Source organism: Gossypium hirsutum, chromosome D09 (assembly GCF_007990345.1).
Source record: "Gossypium hirsutum isolate 1008001.06 chromosome D09, Gossypium_hirsutum_v2.1, whole genome shotgun sequence".
Classification (NCBI taxonomy): Eukaryota; Viridiplantae; Streptophyta; class Magnoliopsida; order Malvales; family Malvaceae; genus Gossypium; species Gossypium hirsutum.
Window position 1 is genome coordinate 42,814,146 of NC_053445.1, and position 24,738 is coordinate 42,838,883.

The 24,738-nt window shown below is 33.2% G+C and overlaps 2 protein-coding genes across 2 annotated transcripts; one reads left to right on the plus strand and one right to left on the minus strand.

Annotated features, from left to right (window-relative positions):
- The first annotated feature begins 1,335 nt into the window (after positions 1-1,335).
- Positions 1,336-7,854, plus strand: LOC107891214 (rhomboid-like protein 15). Its single transcript, XM_016815937.2, has 13 exons — positions 1,336-1,696; positions 2,251-2,416; positions 4,210-4,513; positions 4,885-4,917; positions 5,005-5,096; positions 5,204-5,277; positions 5,592-5,686; positions 5,765-5,834; positions 6,155-6,327; positions 6,776-6,833; positions 6,934-6,993; positions 7,481-7,555; positions 7,639-7,854. The coding sequence occupies exons 1-13, from the start codon at positions 1,676-1,678 to the stop codon at positions 7,642-7,644; spliced, it is 1,227 nt and encodes a 408-aa protein (XP_016671426.2). The 5' UTR covers positions 1,336-1,675; the 3' UTR covers positions 7,645-7,854.
- Positions 7,855-22,151: 14,297 nt separating this feature from the next.
- Positions 22,152-23,738, minus strand: LOC121220772 (asparagine--tRNA ligase, cytoplasmic 2). The gene is made up of 5 exons (XM_041100228.1): positions 23,676-23,738; positions 23,138-23,202; positions 22,898-23,027; positions 22,755-22,813; positions 22,152-22,459 (listed from the first exon to the last, which is right to left on the minus strand). The coding sequence occupies exons 1-5, from the start codon at positions 23,736-23,738 to the stop codon at positions 22,276-22,278; spliced, it is 501 nt and encodes a 166-aa protein (XP_040956162.1). The 3' UTR covers positions 22,152-22,275.
- Between the last annotated feature and the right edge of the window lie 1,000 nt (positions 23,739-24,738).

A 24,738-nucleotide genomic window follows, 5' to 3' on the forward strand; every position in this document is an offset into this window, starting at 1 on the left:
AATTACTATGTGATAATAAAAATTAGATAAATTATCAATATAATATTTAAGTTATAAATTAAAATAAATATAATTTGATAAATTAAGATAATAAAATTCGAACTCCATTTTTCTCTACAAATGATCATGTATATTATGAGATAGTAGTGAAGTTAATTTTTGTAATTTTTTGAATTAAATGAATAATGTTTTTTTATATGCATGTTGTGAATAGTTTTTGCATATGAAGTAAAATATATTAAAAATATTAACTTAGTTTAACTAATATTAAGTGAGTCAGATTGTAATGTTAGAACGCAATTTATATTAATATGTAATTTAAATTGTCCGTAATATGTAGGGTTAAATTGAACAAATGCGTCATTTTACTATTATTATATCGTCTATAACATGGCCGTTTATGGATTAATAATTCATTTGTGACATTAGTAATGTGACTTACCTAAAATTTAAGTGAAATGATCATGTGTGTATGATTTATGTATTTTAATATAATGAAAACATGGACTCTCAAAGTAGTGAATTGAAAGTTGATATGTTTGGTATATGATTTATGCATCACTCGACTTCACTCATGATAGTGGAAATCATAGCTCGATAAAAAGTAAATGGTATCATCTCGTTGGCATTATATGATTATGAAAATGGAACATGTTATTTGATTTAGGACAAATGATTTAATCATTAGTGGTATAGGTAATGATCAATTTTATTATGAAAGATACAATGGTTACTTTGAGACAAAAATAGATCAGATTTGGTGAGCAAATTTAACCTAAAGGGATAGTAGATATTCTACTAGGGTAACACATATGTCAATGCCATTGGAATAGAGTTTAATTTAAGTAATTTATGTAATGGTATGTAATGAGGAGTTTAGTCATGATATTTTTAGTGGATTAACTTCATGACTAAATGATTTATAATTATTAGATGAAGAGTCGGATTTAATTAGAAACTATTTTAACCATAATTATATGTTTCCAATCAACCCTTTGTTACTCCATTATTATTCTAAACGAATTGCATAATAAGAACTTTGAATGAACAAACAAATGTAAAATAAATTGCATAAATTATTATTTGTAGTAAATGTATTTTCTCAAAAAGGTAATAGATGACTTAAATTAATTTTTTTTGAATTATTATTTAATTAGATGAACAAATTAAATAATTAAGTCTTAAAACTAAGTTTTATGTTGTTATTGTAATTTAATTTCATTGTGATAATTAAATAAGTTTATTCATAAATTCTGTAGTAATCATAATGGAATCAGAATTGAGTTAGATAAATTATTTAATTAATAATTTAATATCGTAAGAATACTAGACCGGACATGGATGGACATCATGGACTAAACGATGATTGTTGGATTGGAAAGAAAGTGAATGTAAGAAAACGATGCAGCCGGACACATAAACAAAAAAATCCAAACACGCCCTTAAGTCGGTTGGTTGAAAGTTACTAATACGGATTCGGATCAACCCAAAATCCAAACCCGAATTTCAGAAAAAATGAGGCAGGACTCGATCTCGTAACTCCAAAGCCTTCCTATTTGCTACCAGTTTTGGTAGTTTCAAGAAGCTTATTTTTGGCTTTATTTCTCAGACGAAGTCATCAGTCTCACAAAGGAAGAAATTTCAACTTGTTTTTTACGTCTAAACGAAAAAAACAATGCCTAACATTGTTTCAGAGGTAAGCTCAGATCCACATTTCTTCCATTTTTCTGTCTCTCTTTCTAGGGTTTTGTTTGTTTGTTTCTAAGGAAATGGAAGAAGCGGAAAAGAGCTTGGAAAAGCTTAATGAATCTGAGAAATTCTTGAAGTTCCATTGAATTCAGTTGACTGCGGTTAAATATACTAATTTCAGTTGAGGTTGCTGCTGTTTTGTTTTGCTCTTTCTTTCGCTGGAGAAACAGAACACGGGATTGAACTTTTAGTGATTGTTTGAAGTGATATTAATTCGGTGGATAATTAATTTAAGCAGATCTTTACAATTAGCTTCTTAGTCTTGTTTTCATTGCTTGTTTCATTCATTTAAAAGAATTAAAACCGAAGAACGATATGTTGTGAATTAATTGGGTTCAAAATTAGGCGGTTGCTTTAGAATGCTGGATTTTTTTAACTATATTGATTTTGTTTGGTTTCTCTGATTAGCAATAGAGAGCGTAAGTTTGATTCCTTGTACGAGTTTGATGTGATTAGTATAAAAAGAGCGAATTTTATTTTGATTATGATTTTGGTGCACAGGCAGGACTGCAAACTAGAGCTGGGCAATGGTGGGATAGTATTCCCTTCCTTACATCAGCCGTGGTTATTGTTTGCGGGGTTATTTACCTCATTTGCCTTTTAATTGGATATGACTCCTTTTATGAAGTATGCTTCTTGCCAGAGGCTATTGTATCGCATTTTCAAGGTATGTTCTTTTAATGTAATCCATTTGTTGTGATAGATAAAAATATAGGATGGGTATTACATTAATGAGCTTCCCTGTTTTGTTTTGCTGAGAATTTTGATGTAATATTTACTTCCATTTTTGTGGCGGTGCATATGAAACATCTTTGAGATGCAGTATCATTCTAATTTAAAATTCTATAATCAAGAGTAAATGTCTGGGAGCAATGTATTAGTTGATCTCTGAGAAATATTATGAGTCCACTAGAAAGCTGTGCTTGCTGATTCCCTGACCATGATTTAGACGAAGCTTGTTGTAGTTTCACTGAAATTGGTGTTTAACACGCCTGGAGGACCTCTGTTAATTAGCATTCTTTTCAGCAGTCTTGTCTAGGCTGTATAGGCCCTGCGTTCCAGAATGTATGGCATTATAAAGAAATAGAGAGAAGAAGGCCAAGAGAATGAATATAATTCTTTATTTCTGAATTTTCTACAGAAACAGCCTTATTATAGTACATAGAGGAAGGGAATCCCCTAATATCCATAAATACGATATCCTATTTAATTCTTGATTCTATGAGATATGATATTATGGGATTTGGGAATCCCCTAATATCCATAATGCAACACCCCCCTCAAGCTGGGTTGTAGATGTTGTATAAGCTGAGCTTGGAATTGAGAATCTCGAATGTGTTTCTTGGAAGCACCTTTGTTAAGATATCAGCCACTTGAGTTGATGTTGATGTAGGAATATAAAGTAATTTGATCCTCACTTTTTCTATTTTCTCCTTTATAAAATTATGATTGATCTCTATGTGTTTGGTCCTATCATGATGTACGGGATTTTTTGCAATTTTGATAGATGATTGATTGTCACAAAACATCTTCATGGGATTGCTGATTTCAACCTTTAATTCCCTTAGGACCCTTTCAAGCCATATTCCTTCACATATTCCATGTGCCATTGATCTAAATTCTGCCTCGACACTACTTCTGGATTCTATAGCTTGTTTCTTGCTTCACCAGGTGACTAGATTCCCCCAGGCAAAAGTACAATATCTAGAAGTTGGCCGTCAATCTTTTACTGAGCCTGCCCAATCCGCATCAGTAAAAACTTCGATGTCTCGGCTGGTATTCCTCTTGAAGTAGAGACCTTTTCCATGAGTCATCTTTAAGGACCTTAGAATTCTATAGACTGCTTCCATGTGTTCTTCTTGCGGATCATTCATGAATTGGCTCACAGCACTAACTGAAAAAGCAATATCAGGTCTTGTGTGTGACACATATATCAAATTTCCAGCAAGCCTCTGATATATTCTTTTGTCAATTGGATTACTTTCATTAGACCTCAATTTTTGACTCGTATCCATTGGAGTAGTTGCCAATTTACATCTTTTAACAGATCAAGTACGTACTTTCTTTGAGAAACAATGATTTCATTCTTTGAGTGTGCTAATTCCATCCCTAGAAAACACTTGAGTTGTCCAAAGTCCTTGATCTTGAATTACCAGATTTTCCTTTTTCGTATCTCTTAAAATCATAAACACAATATCCTATTTAGTTCTTGATTCTATGAGATATGAATATAATGGGATTTGGGAATCCCCTAATATCCATAATCGCAACAGATGCTAATTTTGGTCCTTTTCTAGTTGTATTTACATTTAACTTGGTTCCCAAGCTGAGATATTCATGTCAGCAATTTATTGACGAAAAGAATACATTTCATTTGCATTTTTTCTTTTTTGCCGCTATATTTGATGCTTATCCTGTCCTCTGAAAAATGTTATAATTCTCAATTTATTCTTGTTGCAGTTTACCGGATATACACTTCCATTATTTTTCATGGTTCGCTGTTACATGTTTTGTTCAACATGTTGGCTTTGGTTCCTTTGGGCTCTGAACTGGAGAGAATCATGGGATCTATTCGATTGTTATACACAATAATTTTGCTAGCAACAAGCAATGCTATATTTCATCTCATCATTGCATTGGTGGTAGCCCATAATCCTTTCCATCCTTTTGAGCATCTCATGAATGAGTGTGCAATAGGCTTCTCTGGAATCTTATTTTCTATGATTGTTATAGAGACAAGTCTGAGCGGAGTTCAGTCTAGGAGGTTAGTTTCAGACACCATGGAACAATTGTTCCTGACTATTTTTGCTATTCTTTGATTCTTCTTTTTCATTTTTTAAATTTGTTTTAACCCTTTATAGGAAAATCATGTCAATTTTTCTGCCTACTATTAAGATATGTTAGTGTACATGCAAAGTATGTGCTAGTGGCAGATGCATGATAAGTAGTTTGTTCCTACATACTGAGAACCTTGCTGCATTTACATGCAATGCATGAACTATGTGCATGATACAGATGAATATTAAATATTTGTCTGTTGCATCTTCAGAATCTTGGTGCTAAGGTTTTGCTTGTTTGGTTTAATAAAATGGTTGGTGGTTCTTTGACTGATTCATGACTTCCTTTTCCTTGCAGTGTGTTTGGTCTTTTCAATGTTCCTGCTAAATGGTAAATGCAGTTGCCTCTGTAGTGTTTGGTATCTCCTATTTCCTTTAATGTTCTGTGCTATCTAATATAACGCAATATTTGTTTCAGGTATGCATTCATCTTATTGGTAGTATTCCAGCTGCTTATGACAAATGTCTCGTTACTTGGACACCTCTGTGGCATTTTGTCTGGCTTTGCATGTGTGTCTCATTTATTTTTGAAAATTCACCTTTCCATCATTGTACTTTCTGCAAATCATGTGATAAATTTGGTTGAAGCTTGAAAAAATGTTTGTCAACTTTTTCAGATACCTTTGGCTTATTCAACTTCCTTATTCCTGGACCATCCTTTTACACTGCCATTGAGTCCTCATCATGGCTTGTAAGTATTCTGATGAACTGGCTGATAATAATAGTAGATTTTTCTTTACTGTGCCTTTCCAGTTGCTTCTCTGCATTAGCTTTTAGTCTGGTTAGGATCTCACTAATTGTATCTGACATCAACAATGTACTTTTCAACTCAATGTTGAATTACTGATAAGGAACTGTGAAATGTCAATTGTTGTTTATCCTTGTTAGATGATCTTCTGCAACACCAGTTAGATATTTACTTAAACATGATAATTGGAATATTTTCTTAGTTTTCAAAAGTGATTTTATGATTAATATGATATATGGCTGTGCAAACCTCTTCAGGCAAGCTGTGTGAGGCGGCCTAAATTTATTTTATGCAGTGGTGGAAACCCTTCAGCTTACATCCCCACTTATACTGCTCAAAATTCATCCTCCAGGTATATTTTTCTTACCTTAATCAAGACTGCTTTCCTTCCTTCTTTTGGGATTGTTATCTGGTGAATTTTGTTAAACAGTGCACTATTTTCTGGAAACATTTGGAGAAACTTGTCTTCTTGGATGCCGCAGAGGGGGACAACAGCTCAGGTTTTGATTCAATCATATTTGGATGATTGTTTGTGTTTTTCTTTTTCTTGGCCAAGAACTTTGTGCTCTATATTATATTTTCATGTGGTGGCTGCTTCTAAGTTTTAACCCTTGCATTTTTTTTTTTGCATAAATGTCTTTAAGTATGTTGTTTCGTGAATCATTTCATCGTGGAATGCAACTACGAAGAAAATGAAACAATGATATTCCCGAATTAGTTTTGTGCTTTATCTTGAACTGTGGCACTGGCACCCTTGAGCCTGTAGTTCTGACATATATGGTCAAAGATAAATTAATGTGATCATTCTCAATACATGCAGCCAGCACAAGATGATCCCAGATTTCCTGGGAGAGGCAGAACTCTTGGTTCTGTTCAAAATACTGCTGTAAATTCAGATTCAAACTTACAAGCTAGGCTTTTGGATAATAGTAGACCCACTAGTCCATCAGATATTGCAGCAGGTGGTGCTGGGGAGAGGCTTTCAAATGAAAGGTATCAGGAAATGTTTTTCTCACTCATTTTGTTTTCATTTCAATTACTGTTCTCTAATTGTCTTAGTGATAAGGCCTTTTCCTTTCCTTTTGCTCTTTAGTTTGAAAGTTAGCCCATATCAATCTGGCTTATGTCATGCTCTGGTTTAGAAATCTTACCATCTCTTTCTGGAATTTTATATGGTTTAGTTGTAACTTTTAGGATCTTTTCGGGTCTCTTAATTGTCCCCAAACCCCCATCCCACCACAAGTGTATCACAAGTGAACTTTTTCCAACTCCATTTGGTTTGTATTTAATAGATGTTATGAAATCAGCAAACTGTGTTTTTGCTTAGGGCTCTGTATTTCAAACTTTAGGCCACTGTAGTTGAATTTAATCTAGTTTTTCAATTACTGTTACTTTTCTATATGATTGAAAAGACGTTACATTTTTCTTGTTCATCTTTCAGGCGGTTACAAGTGAATGATGCAGTTGCAGTTGGTGCAGGAGGTTATCCACTTCCTCAGGTTACTTTCTATTATTTAAGAATAGTATTTATTTCTGTGTAGAATTTTTTTTAAGGTTAATTAGGTCATTGATTGATAGTTTGGTTTTCATATCTTCTAGATGCCGCAGGTAGCTTCTGAGGAACAAATCCAGAAACTCTTATCAATGGGTTTTGAAAGGGTAACTGTTATATCCCTTTCATTTTGCATGTTTTACAACTGTAGTATAAGTCTATAAGATGTTTGTTTTATCTGACATATATGTCTTATAGGTTCCTTCTTTTAAGAACATAGTTTTGTGATTCAGTATTCATGTGATAGTTACATTGCTATGACACTTGCATATAAAAAAAATTAAGCTGGTGATTGCATGCTATGTTACTTATACTTGATTGTGAATGTTGGATATTGGTATTCATCTGACAGGATTATGTTCAAAATTTTCCAAGTTTTCCATGTATTTGGAATATCTTTAAATTGTATCTTCATATCTATGTCTGAATATGCATTGGGTATGTGTTAGACATGGGTGCTTCAATAAAAATGAAGAGGCAGTGTAACATAAGTTAATGCACATTGGCACACTCAAAACGCACTGTCATACCTGTGCACGAACTTCTGTTTCAACATGGAGAGTGACAAAAAAAATTGTATCGGGTTTGTTTCAGACACAAGTAGAAGTTGCAATAGCAGCTGCCGATGGAGATCTTAACGTGGCTGTAGAAATTCTTATGAGTCAGCAGGTATGCCCTTGACAGCTGTAATTCTTTAAGTCATCGGTATTTCTTGTTCTTATTTTTTGAGGATTATCGTGATTTTGTTACAGGGCTGATCTGCAAAAAATATAAGGTCTTACGATTTTTAAACAACAAATATCCACTTGAGCTTGATTTCAAGCGGCTTAGTTCTTGCACCTTGTGTCCATATTGTAATTAGTGGTCATATCCACAGGAGCCAACAAAGAGCAAAGAAACATTATGAATTGGACTAATTGTACTAAACTTCTGTTTGAAGCTTTCTGCAATACATGACCTTGCTGAAATCATAGCCTGTCTTCTCAATTTTCCTTGATTTACTACGATACTCTTGTGTTCTTCTCAAAATTGATACGTTTTAGGCACTATAGCTTAAGCAACCACATATGTTCCTTTGTTTAAAAAGAATATAAAAGAGGTCACGATCTGTTGACACGGAGACGGATTCTAGATGTTGAGAGTCTGCGAGTGTTGATAAGATTTGCAAATTTGGGATCTGCTAAATTGATATAGTGTGATTGGTTGATTGAGTGAAAAAGTGTTGTTAAGGCATGATTGCTCTCCCCTGATTCTAAGAAGAATGCCACCAGTTGGAATCCAGATCCTCGAGATAGTTGACCTGATGCCACGCCAAATGAATGGAGAACTTTCACGAACCATGGCTGAAGGGGGAGGTGAAAACGCAAGTGGCAAAAATATATCCTTCCCATCGCTGGACACGTCACTTAGTTGATATTCATCTCTTCTGATGGAAACCCTATATTGATAATGGGAATCCTCGAGCCCTCTCGAGTAGAGAACCTGTCGCATTTCTTCCACCTTAGTGGTGCAGGAGGCGCAGTCGCTCATAGCAGGGATATCATCCCCTCTGTTTTCCCCTTCCCCTTATAGATTTGCAAGCAGAAAACAAAGGAAAAGACAAACAAAGACGATCCAAAGGGTAACAGAGAACAAAGTAAAAGTTATCGCAAGACAAAAAAGCCTAACAAACTTCAAAAAATAGAGAAGAGAAATCTCGAGAAAGTACACTTGGAATGCAAAAAATATTCAAGAAACGCGAAAGCACAACACAACTCAAAATCCATAAGCTTCCTATTTCCTGGTATCACGAGCCTAAAGTCAAACGACATTTTTTTTCTTTTCTGTCGTAGGCATGGACAAGACTATTGTAGTCTCTCAATCTCTCTAACCCTCCTACGAAACAAATCAATCTTTTCCCACCCTATCTGTCAAACTGCATCCTCTCTTCCTTTCTTACCAACCCAAATTCTACCATCAACATGATGTATTACAACTACCGACTCTACTTTTGTGCAACAACTCCTTACAATAAATTCCTCTGCTCAAGCGCCGATCAAGTTTACCCCCTCCAATTATCAGGCATGGTATACATAATGGCAAAGCATTGGATATGATTTTACATCATACGCCATAGTACCGCCTTCCTCTATGCCAACTACTTTTTGGCTTCGCCAAGACCAACTAATTTGAGGTGCTTTGGTTGCTTCTCTTTCTCTCGAGGTTGCCTCTCATGTTCTATATGCAGACACTTCTTTTGCTGTTTGGACTAACACTCCAGAAAATTTGTTTATGTCCTTCTCGTGCTCGGATTCTTTCTTTGAAAGAGTCTTTGGCTACTACCAAAAAGAGATCTCAAAGCATGGAAGCCTACTTACAACATATAAAAAGTAGTCACTAGACTTAATATTGCAAGCGCTAATATCACAATGGATGATGCTGCTCTTCACGTTATTCATAATCTTCCACCAGAATACCGTTCCTATACAAATACTCTTCGAACAAGAGACACCATTGACTTTTCAAGAATTGCATGAGCTTTTATGTGATTATGAATATCTTCTCCAACGTGATGTTACCCCTTCTGTTCTGGTTACTGCCAACTTTGCCTGTCGTACCAACAATAATGGCAACCAGACTGATAACCGAGTGTCTCGTTGTTCGTGTAATGGTTAAAACCAACGATCCAACTGCCCTTGACAAAACAATCATCATTCTACTCCTCAAGGGACCAATAATCGATTTATTTGTCAGCTTTGTGATAAACCTAGCCATACTATTAAACAATGTAGTAAGTTGCAAGCTGTGTTTCCATGGCTCACTGTTCCCCCTTCATCATCTTTTGGATCTATTGCTCCTCAAGCACATTTTTCTTCACCTACTTCTAGTGGTTCTTCGAATTGGTTAGTTGATTTGGGTGCTTCACATCACATAACTACAGACATTTAGAACTTATCTCTTCATTCTGATTATGAAGGTGGTGACGATCTTACGATTGATGATGGTAATAACTTGCAAGTAACTCATAGTGTTAAGCCTTTACATTTATCTAATGTTCTTTGTGTTCCTGCTATGAAGTAAACTTCAATTTTTGTTTATCAATTGTGTTCTTCGAATTTTGTAACAGTTCTCATTTGTTGTGAATGACTACTGCACGGGGGAGCATCTAGTAACTGAAAAACCTGAGGATGGTTTGTATAAATAACCCTTACACATTTCTAAGCTGCGTTCATCACCACTAGCATATTCTATCCAAACTTCTCAAATGTCAACTTGGCAATGTGGTCTCCGTCATCCCTCCACTCCAGTTATGCGTCTTGTTTTTAATTCTTTGAATTTTTTAATAAAGTCTGTTAGTTACGTTTCTTTTGCAATTCTTGTAAGTGCAATAAAATGCATAGACTTCCATTTACTATATGTTCGATAAAAAGTTCCTTTCCTTTGGATCTTATTTATACTGATGTTTGGGGTCCGACTCATATTTCTTCAATTGATGATTTTCGTTATTATCTTATATTTGTTTACTATTACACTAAATACAATTTGGCTATATTCATTACAATATAAGTTTGAAGTTTCTGATATTTTTTCTAAGTTTAAAGCTATTGATGAAAGATACTTCTAAAAGTCTATTGTTTCTTTTTATTTAGATAATGGTGGGGAGTTTACTCATCTTCGTGATTATCTTTCTTCTAATGGAACTTCTTACTTCCTTACTCCACCTTACACACTTGAACACAATGAGACTACTGGACGTCGTTGTCGTCGTCGTCGTCGTCGTCATATTGTTGAAACTAGGCTTACTTTACTTCATATAGCTAAAATACCTTCACAATTTTGGTCTCATGTGTCGAAACTATTTTTTTTGAAAAGGGGTCGACTTTTATTTTGAAAACAAAAACGAACATGGGAGTCGCCACAAATCTTTTTTATTTAGGTGTGATCGGATCACCTCATAATTTAATCATTTTAATAAAAGTTTAAATTTACTAAAACGATAATTTTTTGGTCTACAAAACCCAGAAAACTGGTTCGGGAGTCGGTTACGCACGAGGAAGGATTAGCACCCTCGATACGCCCAAAATTGGTATCTAGTTGATTACTTAATGTCTTAATGTCGAAAGTTGAAAATTTGAAAGGAAATTTAAAATACATTCCATTTTTATTAATGTTGTTTAAAAAAAAAAACACTTGAATAAATTGAAAAGAAAGTTAAAAGACCTACTCGTCTCGAGGTAACGAAATGTCACATCTCGTAAGTCAGAACACAACATTTGGAACCTTAGAGAATAAGCTTGCCTTTAATTTTTATTGAAATTTCGTATATTTTGAAATTTAAAAGGATATTTTGCTATCTAAGTTTAACGGGAAAATTGAAACCCTATAAGTTAGGGTACAATTTCTCGAATCTCCAAAACGCGAAATATTGCCTTATTTTAAAATCTTTCCCTTTTTTGAATAATAGAAAGTAAAATACATTAACGCGGTGCATTTATTTTATTTGTAATAAAACAGAACAATTTATTATGGGTATATAAAAATTGAACGCAACTTTTGAAGTGACGAAATGAGATGGAATGATAATATAGAACATGAAATAACGATTTATGAATAAAATGTTACATTAATGAATGATAATAATATGAAAACACGAAGAAACTAATTATAGTACACATGACGACAATAATCACACAATGTATATCATTTGTAATACTAATATTAACAATCAAAGAAAACAAAACAAAATAATATGCAAAACAATTTAAAGTAAATAATTTATAAGAACAATTCAAAAATAAATAATAAAAGGCTTCAAATAAACAGTATATAAAAACTTAAAATGAATAATAATAACAGTTTAAAATAAATAAATAAACATACAACAGTTTTTTTTAATATATATATATAAGAATTTAAAAGATAATGTACATATAATGGTTTAAAATGAATCATATATAAAAAATTTAAATAAATAGTATGTAAAACAGTTTAAAATAAATGATAAATAAAAAAAATTAAAACAAATAATAATAAAGAGTTTTTTTAATAAAAAATAATAAACAAATAAATTAAATGGATTAGGGATGATACTGAAATCGAACCAGAATTCGGGGTTTAAATTGCAAATAATAAAAATGGGTTGCTAGGGACTGAAATAGAACGCGCTTAAGGAATGGGGGACCGATTGGGAAATATTCCCAGCCCTCATGCGCAGCGTTTCAGCACGGACCAAAGTAAAACAAACAGAAAATTGTGCGGCCAAAATATAAAAACAACGAGGACTAGATTGCACTATGTTGCAAAAGCAGAAGGACTCCGCGCGCAAATAATCCATTCAAAGTGAAAACACGCGGATCTGCTTTGCGGGTTGGGTCAACGCGCGGGTCTGATGTAAAATGACGTCGTTTTGGCCACTGGTGCTTAAGCCCAAAATGGCGCCATATTGTACCCCAATAAATAGCAAAAAAAATAGAGAAAAAAAATTTCAGCCTTCATTTTTCTAAAAAATGTAACAGCCCAATTTTGACCCTAATCGGATATAGTGGTTTCGAAACCACGAATTCGAGTCAGAAAAATAATTTTATATTATTCTTAGTGTTTATTATATGTTAAGTTATAGGTGTGAAAAATTCGTGTGGAAATCTTATTGTTTGAAGGTTCAATTTGATAAAAAATGATTTAATCGCGTAAAATAAAAATTTAGAGGTTAAATTTTAAAAGCACTTATTTGTTGTTGTCTTTTTAAGTGGGAGGTCTAAAGATGTAATTAGACCAAAATATAGTTAGTGGATGACATATGACAAAATTGTCCTTTACATATATGTTTTATATATTTATTATAATAAGGTTAATTAAGTAATTTAATAATTATAATGTATATATGTTAAAATAAACTAAGAAAAGATGATTTTTATCATCTTTGAAAGCCGAATGTGTAAGAGAACTCATGCATGGTTTCTTTTTGAATGTTTGGCACTTCTAAAGATAAATTAAGGTATGGGTTGGTTTCGGTTTTTGATAATTTTTACGTTTTTGAGATCGTTGTTTCGAATACTATCCGACCCATATTTGAATTTTTAATTTTGATGAATATTTTGAGTTGTGCCATTGATGAACATTTGTGTTATGTGATGTTTGATGATGAATAATGAAAGATACATTTTAGATTAATATGTTTTGTATTGGAAGTTTTGGTGAAATTGAGTAATTAGAGTTAAATTGTGAAATTAAATTTTTGAGGGATTAAAATGTGAAATGAATGAAATGTGAGGATTTGTATGAACAATAGGTACATTTGGCCCTTAAGGAGTGTAGTCAAAATTTGTGTATTTTGTGTTTTGAGCAAAAAGGATTAAATTGTAAAAAGTGTGAAATGTTAGGGGAAAAATTGTAATTTGCCCATTTATATGTTCTTAGACTAAATTGAATGAAAAATGTTTAAATGAGATTTATTTGAATATGTTTAGATCAAGAAAATAAGAAATCGGATTTAGATCGGGGGAAATCGAAAGTAGTTGAGTAGCTGATCTATTAGTCGATGACATCCGAGGTAAGTTATTAAGCATATATATAATTGTATCGTTTTAAAATCAGTTTAGTATCTAAGTAATTATGCTGAATTGAATGATATATATATACATGAAGTGATAAAATTATTGAAATAAGATGTATTGAGTTGTTGACTTTCGACACTAAGTGTGCGAATTTAATTATAAAGCACTAAGTGTGCGAGTTTAATGGCAAAGCACTAAGTGTGCGAGTTTGATTATTGAACACTAAGTGTGCGAACTTATTAAACATTTTCGAATAACTATTAGTATTGAGTACTTGTTTTATTGAGAAATCATGATTATTAAAATGAGAAAATACTTGTAATTCTTGAGTAATAACCATTATGGTTGTATTATAAGGTTAAGCTTTGTAGGTATTAAACCTATGTGGTGATTGTATTTGGAATCGTATATATATAATATGATTCTTTATATTACATGATGAGGAAATGCATAATGTATTTGGTCTTGTGATTAAATTTGAAGAAATGTTTATGGTTATGTAATTATATTGATTTTAGTTAAATCATAGTAATAAGTGAATAATTATCTTATGATATGGTAAGCTAAAGGTAAGATGATTTAGTAGTATGAATTGGTTGAATATTATTTGAGATATCGATTTAAATAGTAGAGTTTATTTGCTTATAACTTACTAAGCTAAATTAGCTTACAATGTGTTGGATAATTGTTTTGATGTATAGATTTTGGTGATCGCTACGTGTTCGGGGGTCGTCAGCTAAGCTCGTTGCACTATCGATATTTTCTTTTGGTATTTTGCTAAATCGTTCTCAAATATATGGCATGTATAGCATAGTTAAAATATTGATTTTGGAACCAATGTGTATATGTATTTAAAAGCCATGCGAAAATGACTTATCTCTTTTAGTTTGAATTCGGTAGTAATGCATATGCTTTAATGGTCTAAAATTGGTATATATATGCTGCCCAATTTTGGTGAATAAATGCTGTCCAATTTTGTATATACATGCTGTCAAATTTTGTGTATAAGTGCTGTCCAAATTGCTACATATATGCTGCCCAATTTTGGTAAATAAATGCTGTCCAATTTTGTATATACATGCTGTCAAATTTTGTGTATAAGTGCTGTCCAAATTGCTACATATATGCTGCCCAATTTTGGTGAATAAATGCTGTCCAATTTTGTATATACATGCTGTACAATTTTGTGTATAAGTGCTGTCCAAATTGGTATATATATGCTGCCCAATTTTGGTGAAGAAATGCTGTCCAATTTTGTATATACATGCTGTCAAATTTTGTGTATAAGTGCTGTCCAAATTGGTATATACATGCTGCTCAATTTCTGATGTATAAGAGCTGTCCAAACAGGATAGATTACCTATGTTTGTAATATGTAGTATAGTTAGAAAATCGAAATGAAATAAATGCTTGGATAAATGTTTGATTTATGATATTAAATTTTGATTAGGTAAATGGTAATGATATGGATGAACTGTTGAAACATGGTTAGTATATGAAATTTAATTAAAGATGCATGTTTGATTTTAAATGGTTATGTGATAATAAATATATATATATATAGAATGAAATTTTGTGGTTGAGTGAAAAAAAAATAATTCTGAATCAGGTTTTGATCGGTAATGCCTCGTAACTCTAATCCGGTGACGGACATGGATCGGGGTGTTACAAAAAATCTGAGAGTTCTCTCAGCCCACCCCTTGGTTGGCCATGGTCGGCGCCACTGCGCGGCCGTGGCCGGTGGCCGGTGTTGCGCAAAAGGGTGTTTATAACCCCCGTTTTAAAACACGTTCGAAGGCCAAGCCTTTTTAACCCAAAAAATCAAAGGAAGAGGACTCCCGACCCCCTTTGGATCCAGTCCCGACGACGGAGATGAGTCCTCCGACGGTGCGATCACTAGGCGCCTCCGATGAGCCTCTTTTTCCTTTTTATTTTTAATATTTTCGTGTGTAAAAAAATAAAAATACCAAACGAAAATATATTCAAACAAGTATTTAAAACGAAAATAAAAAGTAGAGAATCACATCTGAAGTATTGCTTTTTTGTTTTTTATTTTCTAATGTTCGTAAAAAAAATACAAAGATGAGATTTAGGCTTTTATAGCCGGATACAACTTTTAGTTTCTAATATTTGTCTGTTTGCTATTTACTGCTACTGTTGCTCACATACTTCTCTTTCGTTGCATTCAATTTTTTTACAGGTGTCAGACGAGCGTGATAGTGGCATGCGACGGTGGTAGCACGCGTGAGCAGGCTGGCGGCACCGACGTGGCATGCGGCTAGGGTTTCTGTCCGTCTTTTTTTGGCTAGAAATTAATTTAGGTTTTGGGCCATTTGGGCTTTAGGGTTTTAATTTATTTGGGCTGTAATTGGGTTTGTAATTTAGGCTGGTAATTTGGACTATTTGGACTATTTTTTTTATTTTTTTGGGTTTTATTTTTGTTTATTTTTGGGTTTGGGCCAGGGCAAATTGGTCCTATTACATTATGCATTTCTTGCAGCTACTTTTCTTTATCAATCAGATGCCAACTTTCATCTTAAATAATGATTTTCCGTATCCTTGTTTGAAACTCTATTCTAGAAAAAAGTTAGAACCCAAATCTAGACCTTGTATCTTTTTAGAGTATGCTTTAAATCAAGCTGCTTACAAGTGGTTTGATCCGTCCACAAATGAAATTTATATTTCTCATTATGTTGATTTTGTAGAGAATATTTTTTCATATACAAATTTTGATCTTCATTCTACTCGTCCTTTTAAAAAGTCTTTTCATGAGTGTGTTTCTCACTATATTCTTTCTATAACATCCACTTCTTCAGTTTTATCTTAGGTGTAATACCCGATTTTGGCCCGGGTAAAAGGGCCCAAATTACAAATAGGCCTACAAGGGCCCAAATCAAAACAAAAAAGATAGAGGCCCAGCGTTTCTAGCACAAGGGAAACCCTAGGCAGTTTTCCAGATTCGCGCCGTAGCCGAAGTCCCCGCACGAGCCGCATCCCCGATCGTACCTGCACAACAAGGAAAGAAGCAAGGTAGATATGGCAAGAAAATCTCGAAATCAAAACAAGTAGATATTGGAAGATTTCTTTCTATTTTATTTCTTTTCTTCTTGTTTCACGATTGCTATAAAAGCAATCTTAATACACTGTAATAAGGGGCCCGAAAAAATCAATAAAAAGCTATTATTTCCACAGCATACAAAGTACCAGAGAAGTGAATATCGATCAAGAGATCAAAGGTTAATACTGTTTCGAGCAACCTTTTTTTATTTTTTAGTATTATTATAAATAAAAAATAATAATAAGAAAGAAATCACTTGTCTTTCAACTTCGAGGCAGCGCTGAAGCGTTTGAAAGAGCCACGCCGAGGATCGGTGGTCGGAAACCGAAGGGTTTCCTCGGCGTTTTTGAGGTTTTCGCCGATATTTTGAAAAATTCAAGCCCAGATCTGGGTTTAGGGGGCTTCGAGGAGTCAAATAAGGGATTTCCCCTTTTTCGGCCACCGCAGACGGCGGTGCCGGCGTCGGATCGGCGGCGGACGCGGTGGCCGATGACCGAGCCCTGGCCGGAGGACAAGGAAGGGGAGAGCATTTTTGAAACCTTTTTGAAGTTTTTTTAAAAAAAAAGAATGAAAAATGAAAATTTTTAACTAAATTTTGGCTTATATAGCCTATTGAAAATGGCACCGTTTGGAAGGGTGGGATCCGCATGTCGACCCGACCCGGACCCAAGATCCGCGTGTTTTTATGCAGAGGGATAAATTTCGCTTTTAGCCCCTCCGCCTTTTAATATCTTTACAATTAAGTTTTTTTATTTTTAAATTTACCCTTTTATTCATTTTAAAATTCAATTCGATCCTGATTGAACGACGCCGTTTAGGGAAGTAGGGAAAATTTCCCTTCCGATCCCTCCATATAATACGCGCGTTCAATTTGGTCCTTCAGTCTCCATTTATTTGCAGATTTGCCTCAGAATTTTTATTTACAGTTTAATTTAGTCCTTCCTTTATATTTCTTAAAATTAATTAATTAATAATGTAATTTATATATATGTATATATTTTTTTGTAATCTACATGCGTGTATATTTCTTTTATATATATGCATATATATATATTTATATTCTAGAATATTCTATATATATGTGTACGTATTTAGCCATGTTTTTATTTATTTTCAAAAAATACTTAAATACATATTCCTATTTCCAACGCATATTTTATAATATATATATATATATATATATTTATATATATATTTTTTGTTTTCATAAATACATTATATATTTTGTTATTTAAATTCTATAAACCAAATTTTATATGTAAATCCATATTTTCAATATACGTATACACACTTTATTTTTATATTTATTTGTATTTTTATTTACCTTCTAAAGGATGTTTTTTATTATTATTTATTTTTGTTCATTTATTAGATATTTCGTATGTCATTGTTTTTCAAATTTTGCTTATTTACTGTTTACAATGTTTCTATGTCATTGTAATATTTATTATTGCATTGTATATTTAATGTAGCATCACATCATTTTTTTACTCGATTTCAAACTTTTCAAAATTGAGATAATGCTTGTATTTAGGATTTTCAAGGAAATTGAGCCCTAACGTATTGAGTCCGATTTTCTTCGTTAAATCTAACAATCAAGCATTTCTTTTTAATCAAAAAAATAATAAGAACTCATTATTGGGAATTCAACACGTTGTGTCCTAACGTATTGGATGTGATGCATTGATTTCTCGAAATGAAGATTTTTTCTAAAAAATAATAAAGGAAATATTTCGAGTTTGAGATTTTGGAGGAATTGTGCCCTAACGTATTGGGCCGCGATTTCTTTAATCTTGAATAAATGGATATTCTTTTAAATTTTTATTACATGAGTATTCTGGCCTAATTCATTTTTGAGGAAATTAGAATGTCGTGCCCTAACGCATTGGGTGTGGCATTTTCTTTCTCTGAAATGATAAGGGTCTTAATACGTAACGTTTTTAAGTTTTTGCTAAGGATTATATTTTTCAAATTTTCGACATTAAGACATTAATTAATTAACTAGGTACCAATTTTGGGTATTATGAGGGTGCTAATCCTTCCTCATACGTAACCGACTCCCGGACCCGTTTTTTTTAAATTCGTAGACCAAAGTCGTTTTTAGGTGACCCAATCACACCTTAATAAAAGATTGGTGGCTACTCCAAATTTTCATCGACACCTAATTTTTGTGTTTTTTCCAAAAATAAAAATGATTTCGACATGAGGTATCTCATGCACAACAATTTGATGGGCTTTCAGCTACTAATACTTCTTTTGGTACAATATCTTCATCAAATGACTTGGATAATCATCAAGTTTCAGTTTCAGGTGCACAATCCCCTACATTATATATTGTGCTTTAAGATAATTTACTGAGCCTTCATTTGACACTTCCATGTCTCTACCACCAAATTCACCTCCATCAATGTCACCGAAACGATCCTTAGCACAACCTTTTCATCCCATGATTACCCAAGCAAAGAACAAAATTAGAAAACCCATATCTCTTCTTTTCCTTAACACCATCAAGCCCCATCCTACACCACTTAACTTGATCCTCAAATCAATTCCATAAACCCGCAACCCAAACCAAGAGAAGTGGAACTACGAATAGTTACTCAAGCATTGAAAAGTGAGAAATAGCGTCTTGTTATGGTTGAGGAGATTAATGCATTCAAATCTCAAGGTACTTAGTCTCTTGTTTCTCGACAGATGTCTAACAATACTGTTGGTTCTAAATGAATTTTCAGGATCAAATATAATTCCAATCATACAGACAATAAATACAAGGCTTAACTTTTTGCTTAAGGGTTTAGTCAATGTCCTAGCATTGACTATATTAAAACTGATGCTCCGACGACTAAACATACAATTGTAAGAACTATTCTTCTTTGGCAATTTCTAATGATTGGTCCCTTTGTCAATTAGATGCTAATAATGCGTTCTTGCATAAGACCTTAACTAAAGATGTTTATATGTAACCTAAGGATTTTGTTGATAAAGAACACTCCACTCATTTTTACAAATTTCATAAGTCACTTTATGGTTTTAAACAAGCTACTCATGCTTTGTATTTAGAATTATGAGATTATCTCATATCATTAAAGTTTGCTGTTGTTACCTCTGATAGTTATCTCTTTATTTATTTAGCAAATGTTGTGACTATCTATGTGGTTCTTTATGTTGATGTCTTGATTGTTATGGGTAATAATTCTGATGCCTTAAATTAGTTTGCCATTACTCTTAGTCATCGATTTTCTATTAAGGATATTGGTGAGCTTCATTACTTTCTTAGAGTACAAGTTTCAAGATATAAAGATAGTTTATTTCTGTCTCAACTTAAATATATTGAAGATATTATTAAGTCAATATGCAAGGAGCCAATCTTGTTACAACACCTTTAGCCACTAATAATAATTTATGTCTTGAAGATAGTGCTCATCTTGATAATCTTTAAGAGTATCGTACAATTCTTGGTTGTCTTCAATATCTTAAACTTACAAGACCAAACATTGCTTTCGCTGTGCATAAATTGGCTCAATTTTCTCACCGACCAATGTAAAAAACCATTGGGAAGTGGTTAAAAGAACCATCCGGTATCTTTGGTACTCTAGACCATGGTTTGTTTCTTCACCCATCTTCTTCTTTAGATCTCCATGTATCTTCAGATGTTGATTGAACAGGTAATAAGGATGATCGCACTTCTACTAGTGAAAACATTGTTTTTCTAGCTCTAAAAAGCAATGTTCTATTGCTCGATCTTCGACACAGAAGCTGAGTATAGTTCTTTAACATCCACTGCAGCTGAGTTGTGTTGGATTCAAAATCTACTTCAGAAACTCTATATTTTCTACTCTTCTCGACCAGTTATCTGTTGTGATAATCTGGGGGTTACTTATCTGTTTGCAAATCCCAAGTTTTATTCTCAAATGAAACATATTGGAGTCAGATAATCATTTTGTGCAAACCTTGGTCCAACAACAGAAGTACTCATCTTTCTACTAGGCAACAACTAGCTGATTCGCTTACCAAAGCAGTTCCACATTATAATTTTGAACAATTGAGAGTCAATATTGGTGTATCTGAAAAATCACAATCTTTATCTGTTTCACTTAGGCCTCTTTTGGATCCCAATTTAGCATCAGTTTTTTACTGATTTCTGTGCAACCGCAGCACAAAACCTTCTTTGGATGGCCAACTTCCAGTGTAGTGGAAGGGAGTAGATCGCGCCACACCCCAAAATTTTCACTGCTCCATTTATGCCTAATATTTCCACTGCTTCATTTATGCCCAATTGAAAATTCAAAATTACAAACGCAACTTATATGCCTTTTTTGTCCCTTTTCATTTATTAATAACTTGAATAAAGAAAAGTAAAAAAAAAACTTTGATGGAAAAAATAGAAAGCGTTGATGGCTAAAGAAAAAATATTTTATTATAAATTTATATTTTAATATTTTATTAAATAAATTAATAAATTCACATATTTTAATAATTTTAAAAAAGTAAAATAATTTAAAAAAAATTCTATTATATATCAATTCTAATCTGATGTCCTTAATAGTCATTTTTTATTCTCACATTACTGTTACAGCTGCATTTGAATCCAAACATACACTCCACCATTGTTTCTAATCTCACTACTACAATATCTAATCTCACCGCCACCGCTGTTTTTAACCTCAGCGGAGATAAACACACCGCCCATCCAAACTAAGCCTTAATTTTGTTTCTTTTTTTATTTTTATCTCTTACTATTTTGATTTGCTTAGAATAAGATTTTATAGTGATATTGTCTAACTTTTCTATTTTGAAATATCTAATATCATTGCAATACTAATAATATCTGATGAGTTTGTTCTCATTCATTATCTAAACGTTAAATATATAAAAAAGACGAAACTTCAAATACTATATAACCATTTGAATGATAAACGACGCCACATAAAAAAAATTATGGCCATTAAAAGCGTTGCTTCGAAATTTTAACACCTTGTTTGGTTCGCCGTAATACCCAATCCATTACGCCCCGATTACGTGCGTATTACATTACGCCCCTATTCCGGCGTTTGGTTCGCTGTAATAGGTATTACGCGCGTAATCGGTTACGCCCCTAATCCCCAAATTCCCGTGTTTTCCAATCCCTTCCCTTTTCGGTGTATTAGCTATTACTTCCGGCCTCCCTCCCCATCTCCCTGTTTTACCCTCCCTCCCTACCCGACCCTCTCCCTAATCATTTTCGCCGTCCTTTCTCTTCATCTGGATTGAATTACATCGAAGGATCTACCACTAATTTCCCTTCTTTGATCCTCTCAATCAAGGTATTCTCCCGTTTCATTCTCAGTCCTTTGGCTTTTTTTTTTTTCCTCCGTTTTTTTCTTTCTTCTCTGTTTCATTGTTTTTTTGTTAATTTTGCTTATGTGATTATGAACACAGTGAATTTAGTGTTGGGATAGCTTTGATGTTACTGGGTTTTATTTTTATTTTTATCTATGTGTATTTATCTGAACTTCTTGCTTGTTTTTCGGGTTCAGCTGGTAGTCCACAATAGAGAAGGCATTTGTGATATTGAGCAGGTGAAAATGATTTTTTGAACTCCATTTATCTTTCCATTTGATTTAATGGCACTTCATTTTGCACAACAATGGTGAATTGGTGATAGTTCATCCATAGCCAGTTTGTTTAAAGCATCTTTAGCTATAAGATTAAGATGTATTGCATTTAGAATATCTTTTTACACGAGTTTCTCTGTATCTGAAACACAACCAAGTTGAAACTATGATCTCTCTATTTTTATGAACTTTATAGACAGTTTCTTAGTTGTTGGCTTTGCCATGAGTTCGGGGAAAAGGAACTACATCTCTGACATCAGTGAGGCCAGTCATAAGAAGAACCATAAGATCGAACCCTAGTCTAAACCCAGAGTGCTTGACTGTTCCATGCTTGCGAAGATCTTGGTACCATTCGTACTGATCTCTTGACAAGTCAAATTCCTTCATTCTGAAATCAGAAAACCATAGCAAACAAGGAAAATAGGCTTTGGTATCAATAAGGATAGTATTGAGAATAGTTCAGTCCTCAAGAATAGACCCAAATTAAGATGGCTTTAAAGTGATCATTAGAAGAATTGAGATAAACCTAGAGTTTAGATCAGGTTGTTTTGGGTTCAAGTAGTTTTAGGTCGGTTCATTCACATTTGAGATTTGGATTTTTCAGATCGGATCGTTATGGGTTTGAATCATTTCAGACCATTTCTGGTACAAGTCATTTTGAGTTCGAGTTGTTTTGACATTACCTTGCACTTAGCATGTCAAGCCGCTCTTCACTTTGGCTACCCGTAATCACTGTTCCCATCTGCATTACCATTTATCCATCTTTCATAACCAACTAAAAACCACCCACTGTTTCAATATATTTGTTTCAAGTTTTAGGCTTTACCTTGGGTACAACCATATCAAAAGCGGCCACTGTTTTTCCATCATCATTCAAGCGTACATAAAATGGCTTAACTGCTTTTGGATAATCATAAATAATCACAGGTCTCTTATAGTGATCATCAGCCAAGTAGCTGCCATTGAGTAAATGGAAAATAATAAGAACATTTTGTAGGAAAAGTCTCGTATTGTTTTAGGATATTTCCATAAATTAGTTCTTTGTTAGTAGCCAGATTATATGTACCTTAGATGTTCAGCTGTTAAAGGGACTCCCCATCGAAGTTTTGTTTCGAAAGTCTTATATGTCACCTGGTGTTGAAGAATGAAACACTTTGATCAGACATAAGTTGCTAAACATATGGCAGTCATGTTGGCCGGCTTAATGTGGGTTAATTGCACCAAACGTTCTTAAATGATTGCTTATATTATAAGTTGGTTCTTATTGTTTCTGTTTGAAGCTTTCCCTGCACCGGGTAGATAAATGAGTCACTTTTAAATGCTTTATGCTATTGTTCATGATTTCTATGCTATGCTATACAACTAAATGATGTTTATTTTTTCTGATATTCTTTACTGTGTAAATTTTGAATATATTTTTATTGAGCCCATATACTAATCTTCTTATTAGTATTTATTTTCATGCATACTTTGATGTTTGTTAACTTGGTCGCAGTAGTCTCTGTGTTATTTTAGAGAAATTACATTTTAAGTTGATCTTTTATCAGCAGAAAAGTTTCCCCTGCTTCTATTTTGATGCTAATTAATTTCTATTTTAAACTAACTAAAGAAAGAGTCATGTTGTAGTTTTGGAAGTCCCACAGTATGGAGTTAAGCGAAAATTCCATTAATGCTCCTTACCTATTTAGTATCTTGAGGATTCTGCTATGGTACTAGATAGTTGATAGGCTGCTGATGTTCTCCAATTTACATCTATGCAATTAGATGTTACTAATAATTTAGCTTTGGTAAGCAATGAAATAAAACATGTATTCATAAATATTTATGTTATAAACCAGAAAAAAAAATTTACTAATATTTATGTATTCATAAACATGTATTCATAAACATTTCCTCGGCCAAAAGTCTCCACCTGTCTTAAAATTTCTATCTAACCAAATTGGCAAATATAAAGGAATCTCAAATTACTCAAATATACTAAATACTAAGAATGCATAGCTTAGATATTAGTCTTAAAATGCACAGGTATGGATAAGAAGATATTAAGAAAAATATGATAATATTCAAGATGAAAAAGTAATAAGTGCAGAGCGTGGCACCAAGATTCTGATGGAGCATTAAGCAACACTAAACATTTGAAAAGATAAACGACAACATTCTTCCACAAACTCAGAGATAAAATTAGTAGATTTACAAGCATTTTGAAGCGTCACACAATCATTAACAAGCAAGAAAAAGAATTTGATTCTTAAAATCTTGAATTTTATTATATTATTTACTTACTGATTTGATTATTGTGGGCTTTAAAGTCAGTAAACAATGTTAGAATATTAGAAGCATTAGATCAAGTCCAAAACGATGTGATCATGAGAAAAATGAGCAAAGCGGTTGACAGAATGTTGCAGAATACTCTAAAATTGCAATTACAATCACCCACCATTGTATAGCATTTAATAGGGTAGGTGTGAATGTTCTAGAGATCAATCTAGGCTGTCTATAGTGATCAACTGTAACCATCGAATCGAATCAAACGGGGCTTCCCTATTTAAGATAAGGCTCCCCTCCCTCATTTGTACACAAGCTAGTTGAAATATACTTTCACATTCTTCAATCTTCTCTTGTATCCTCTAAAGCTCTCTTAAGCTCTCTTTGTGTGTTTGTCTAGAA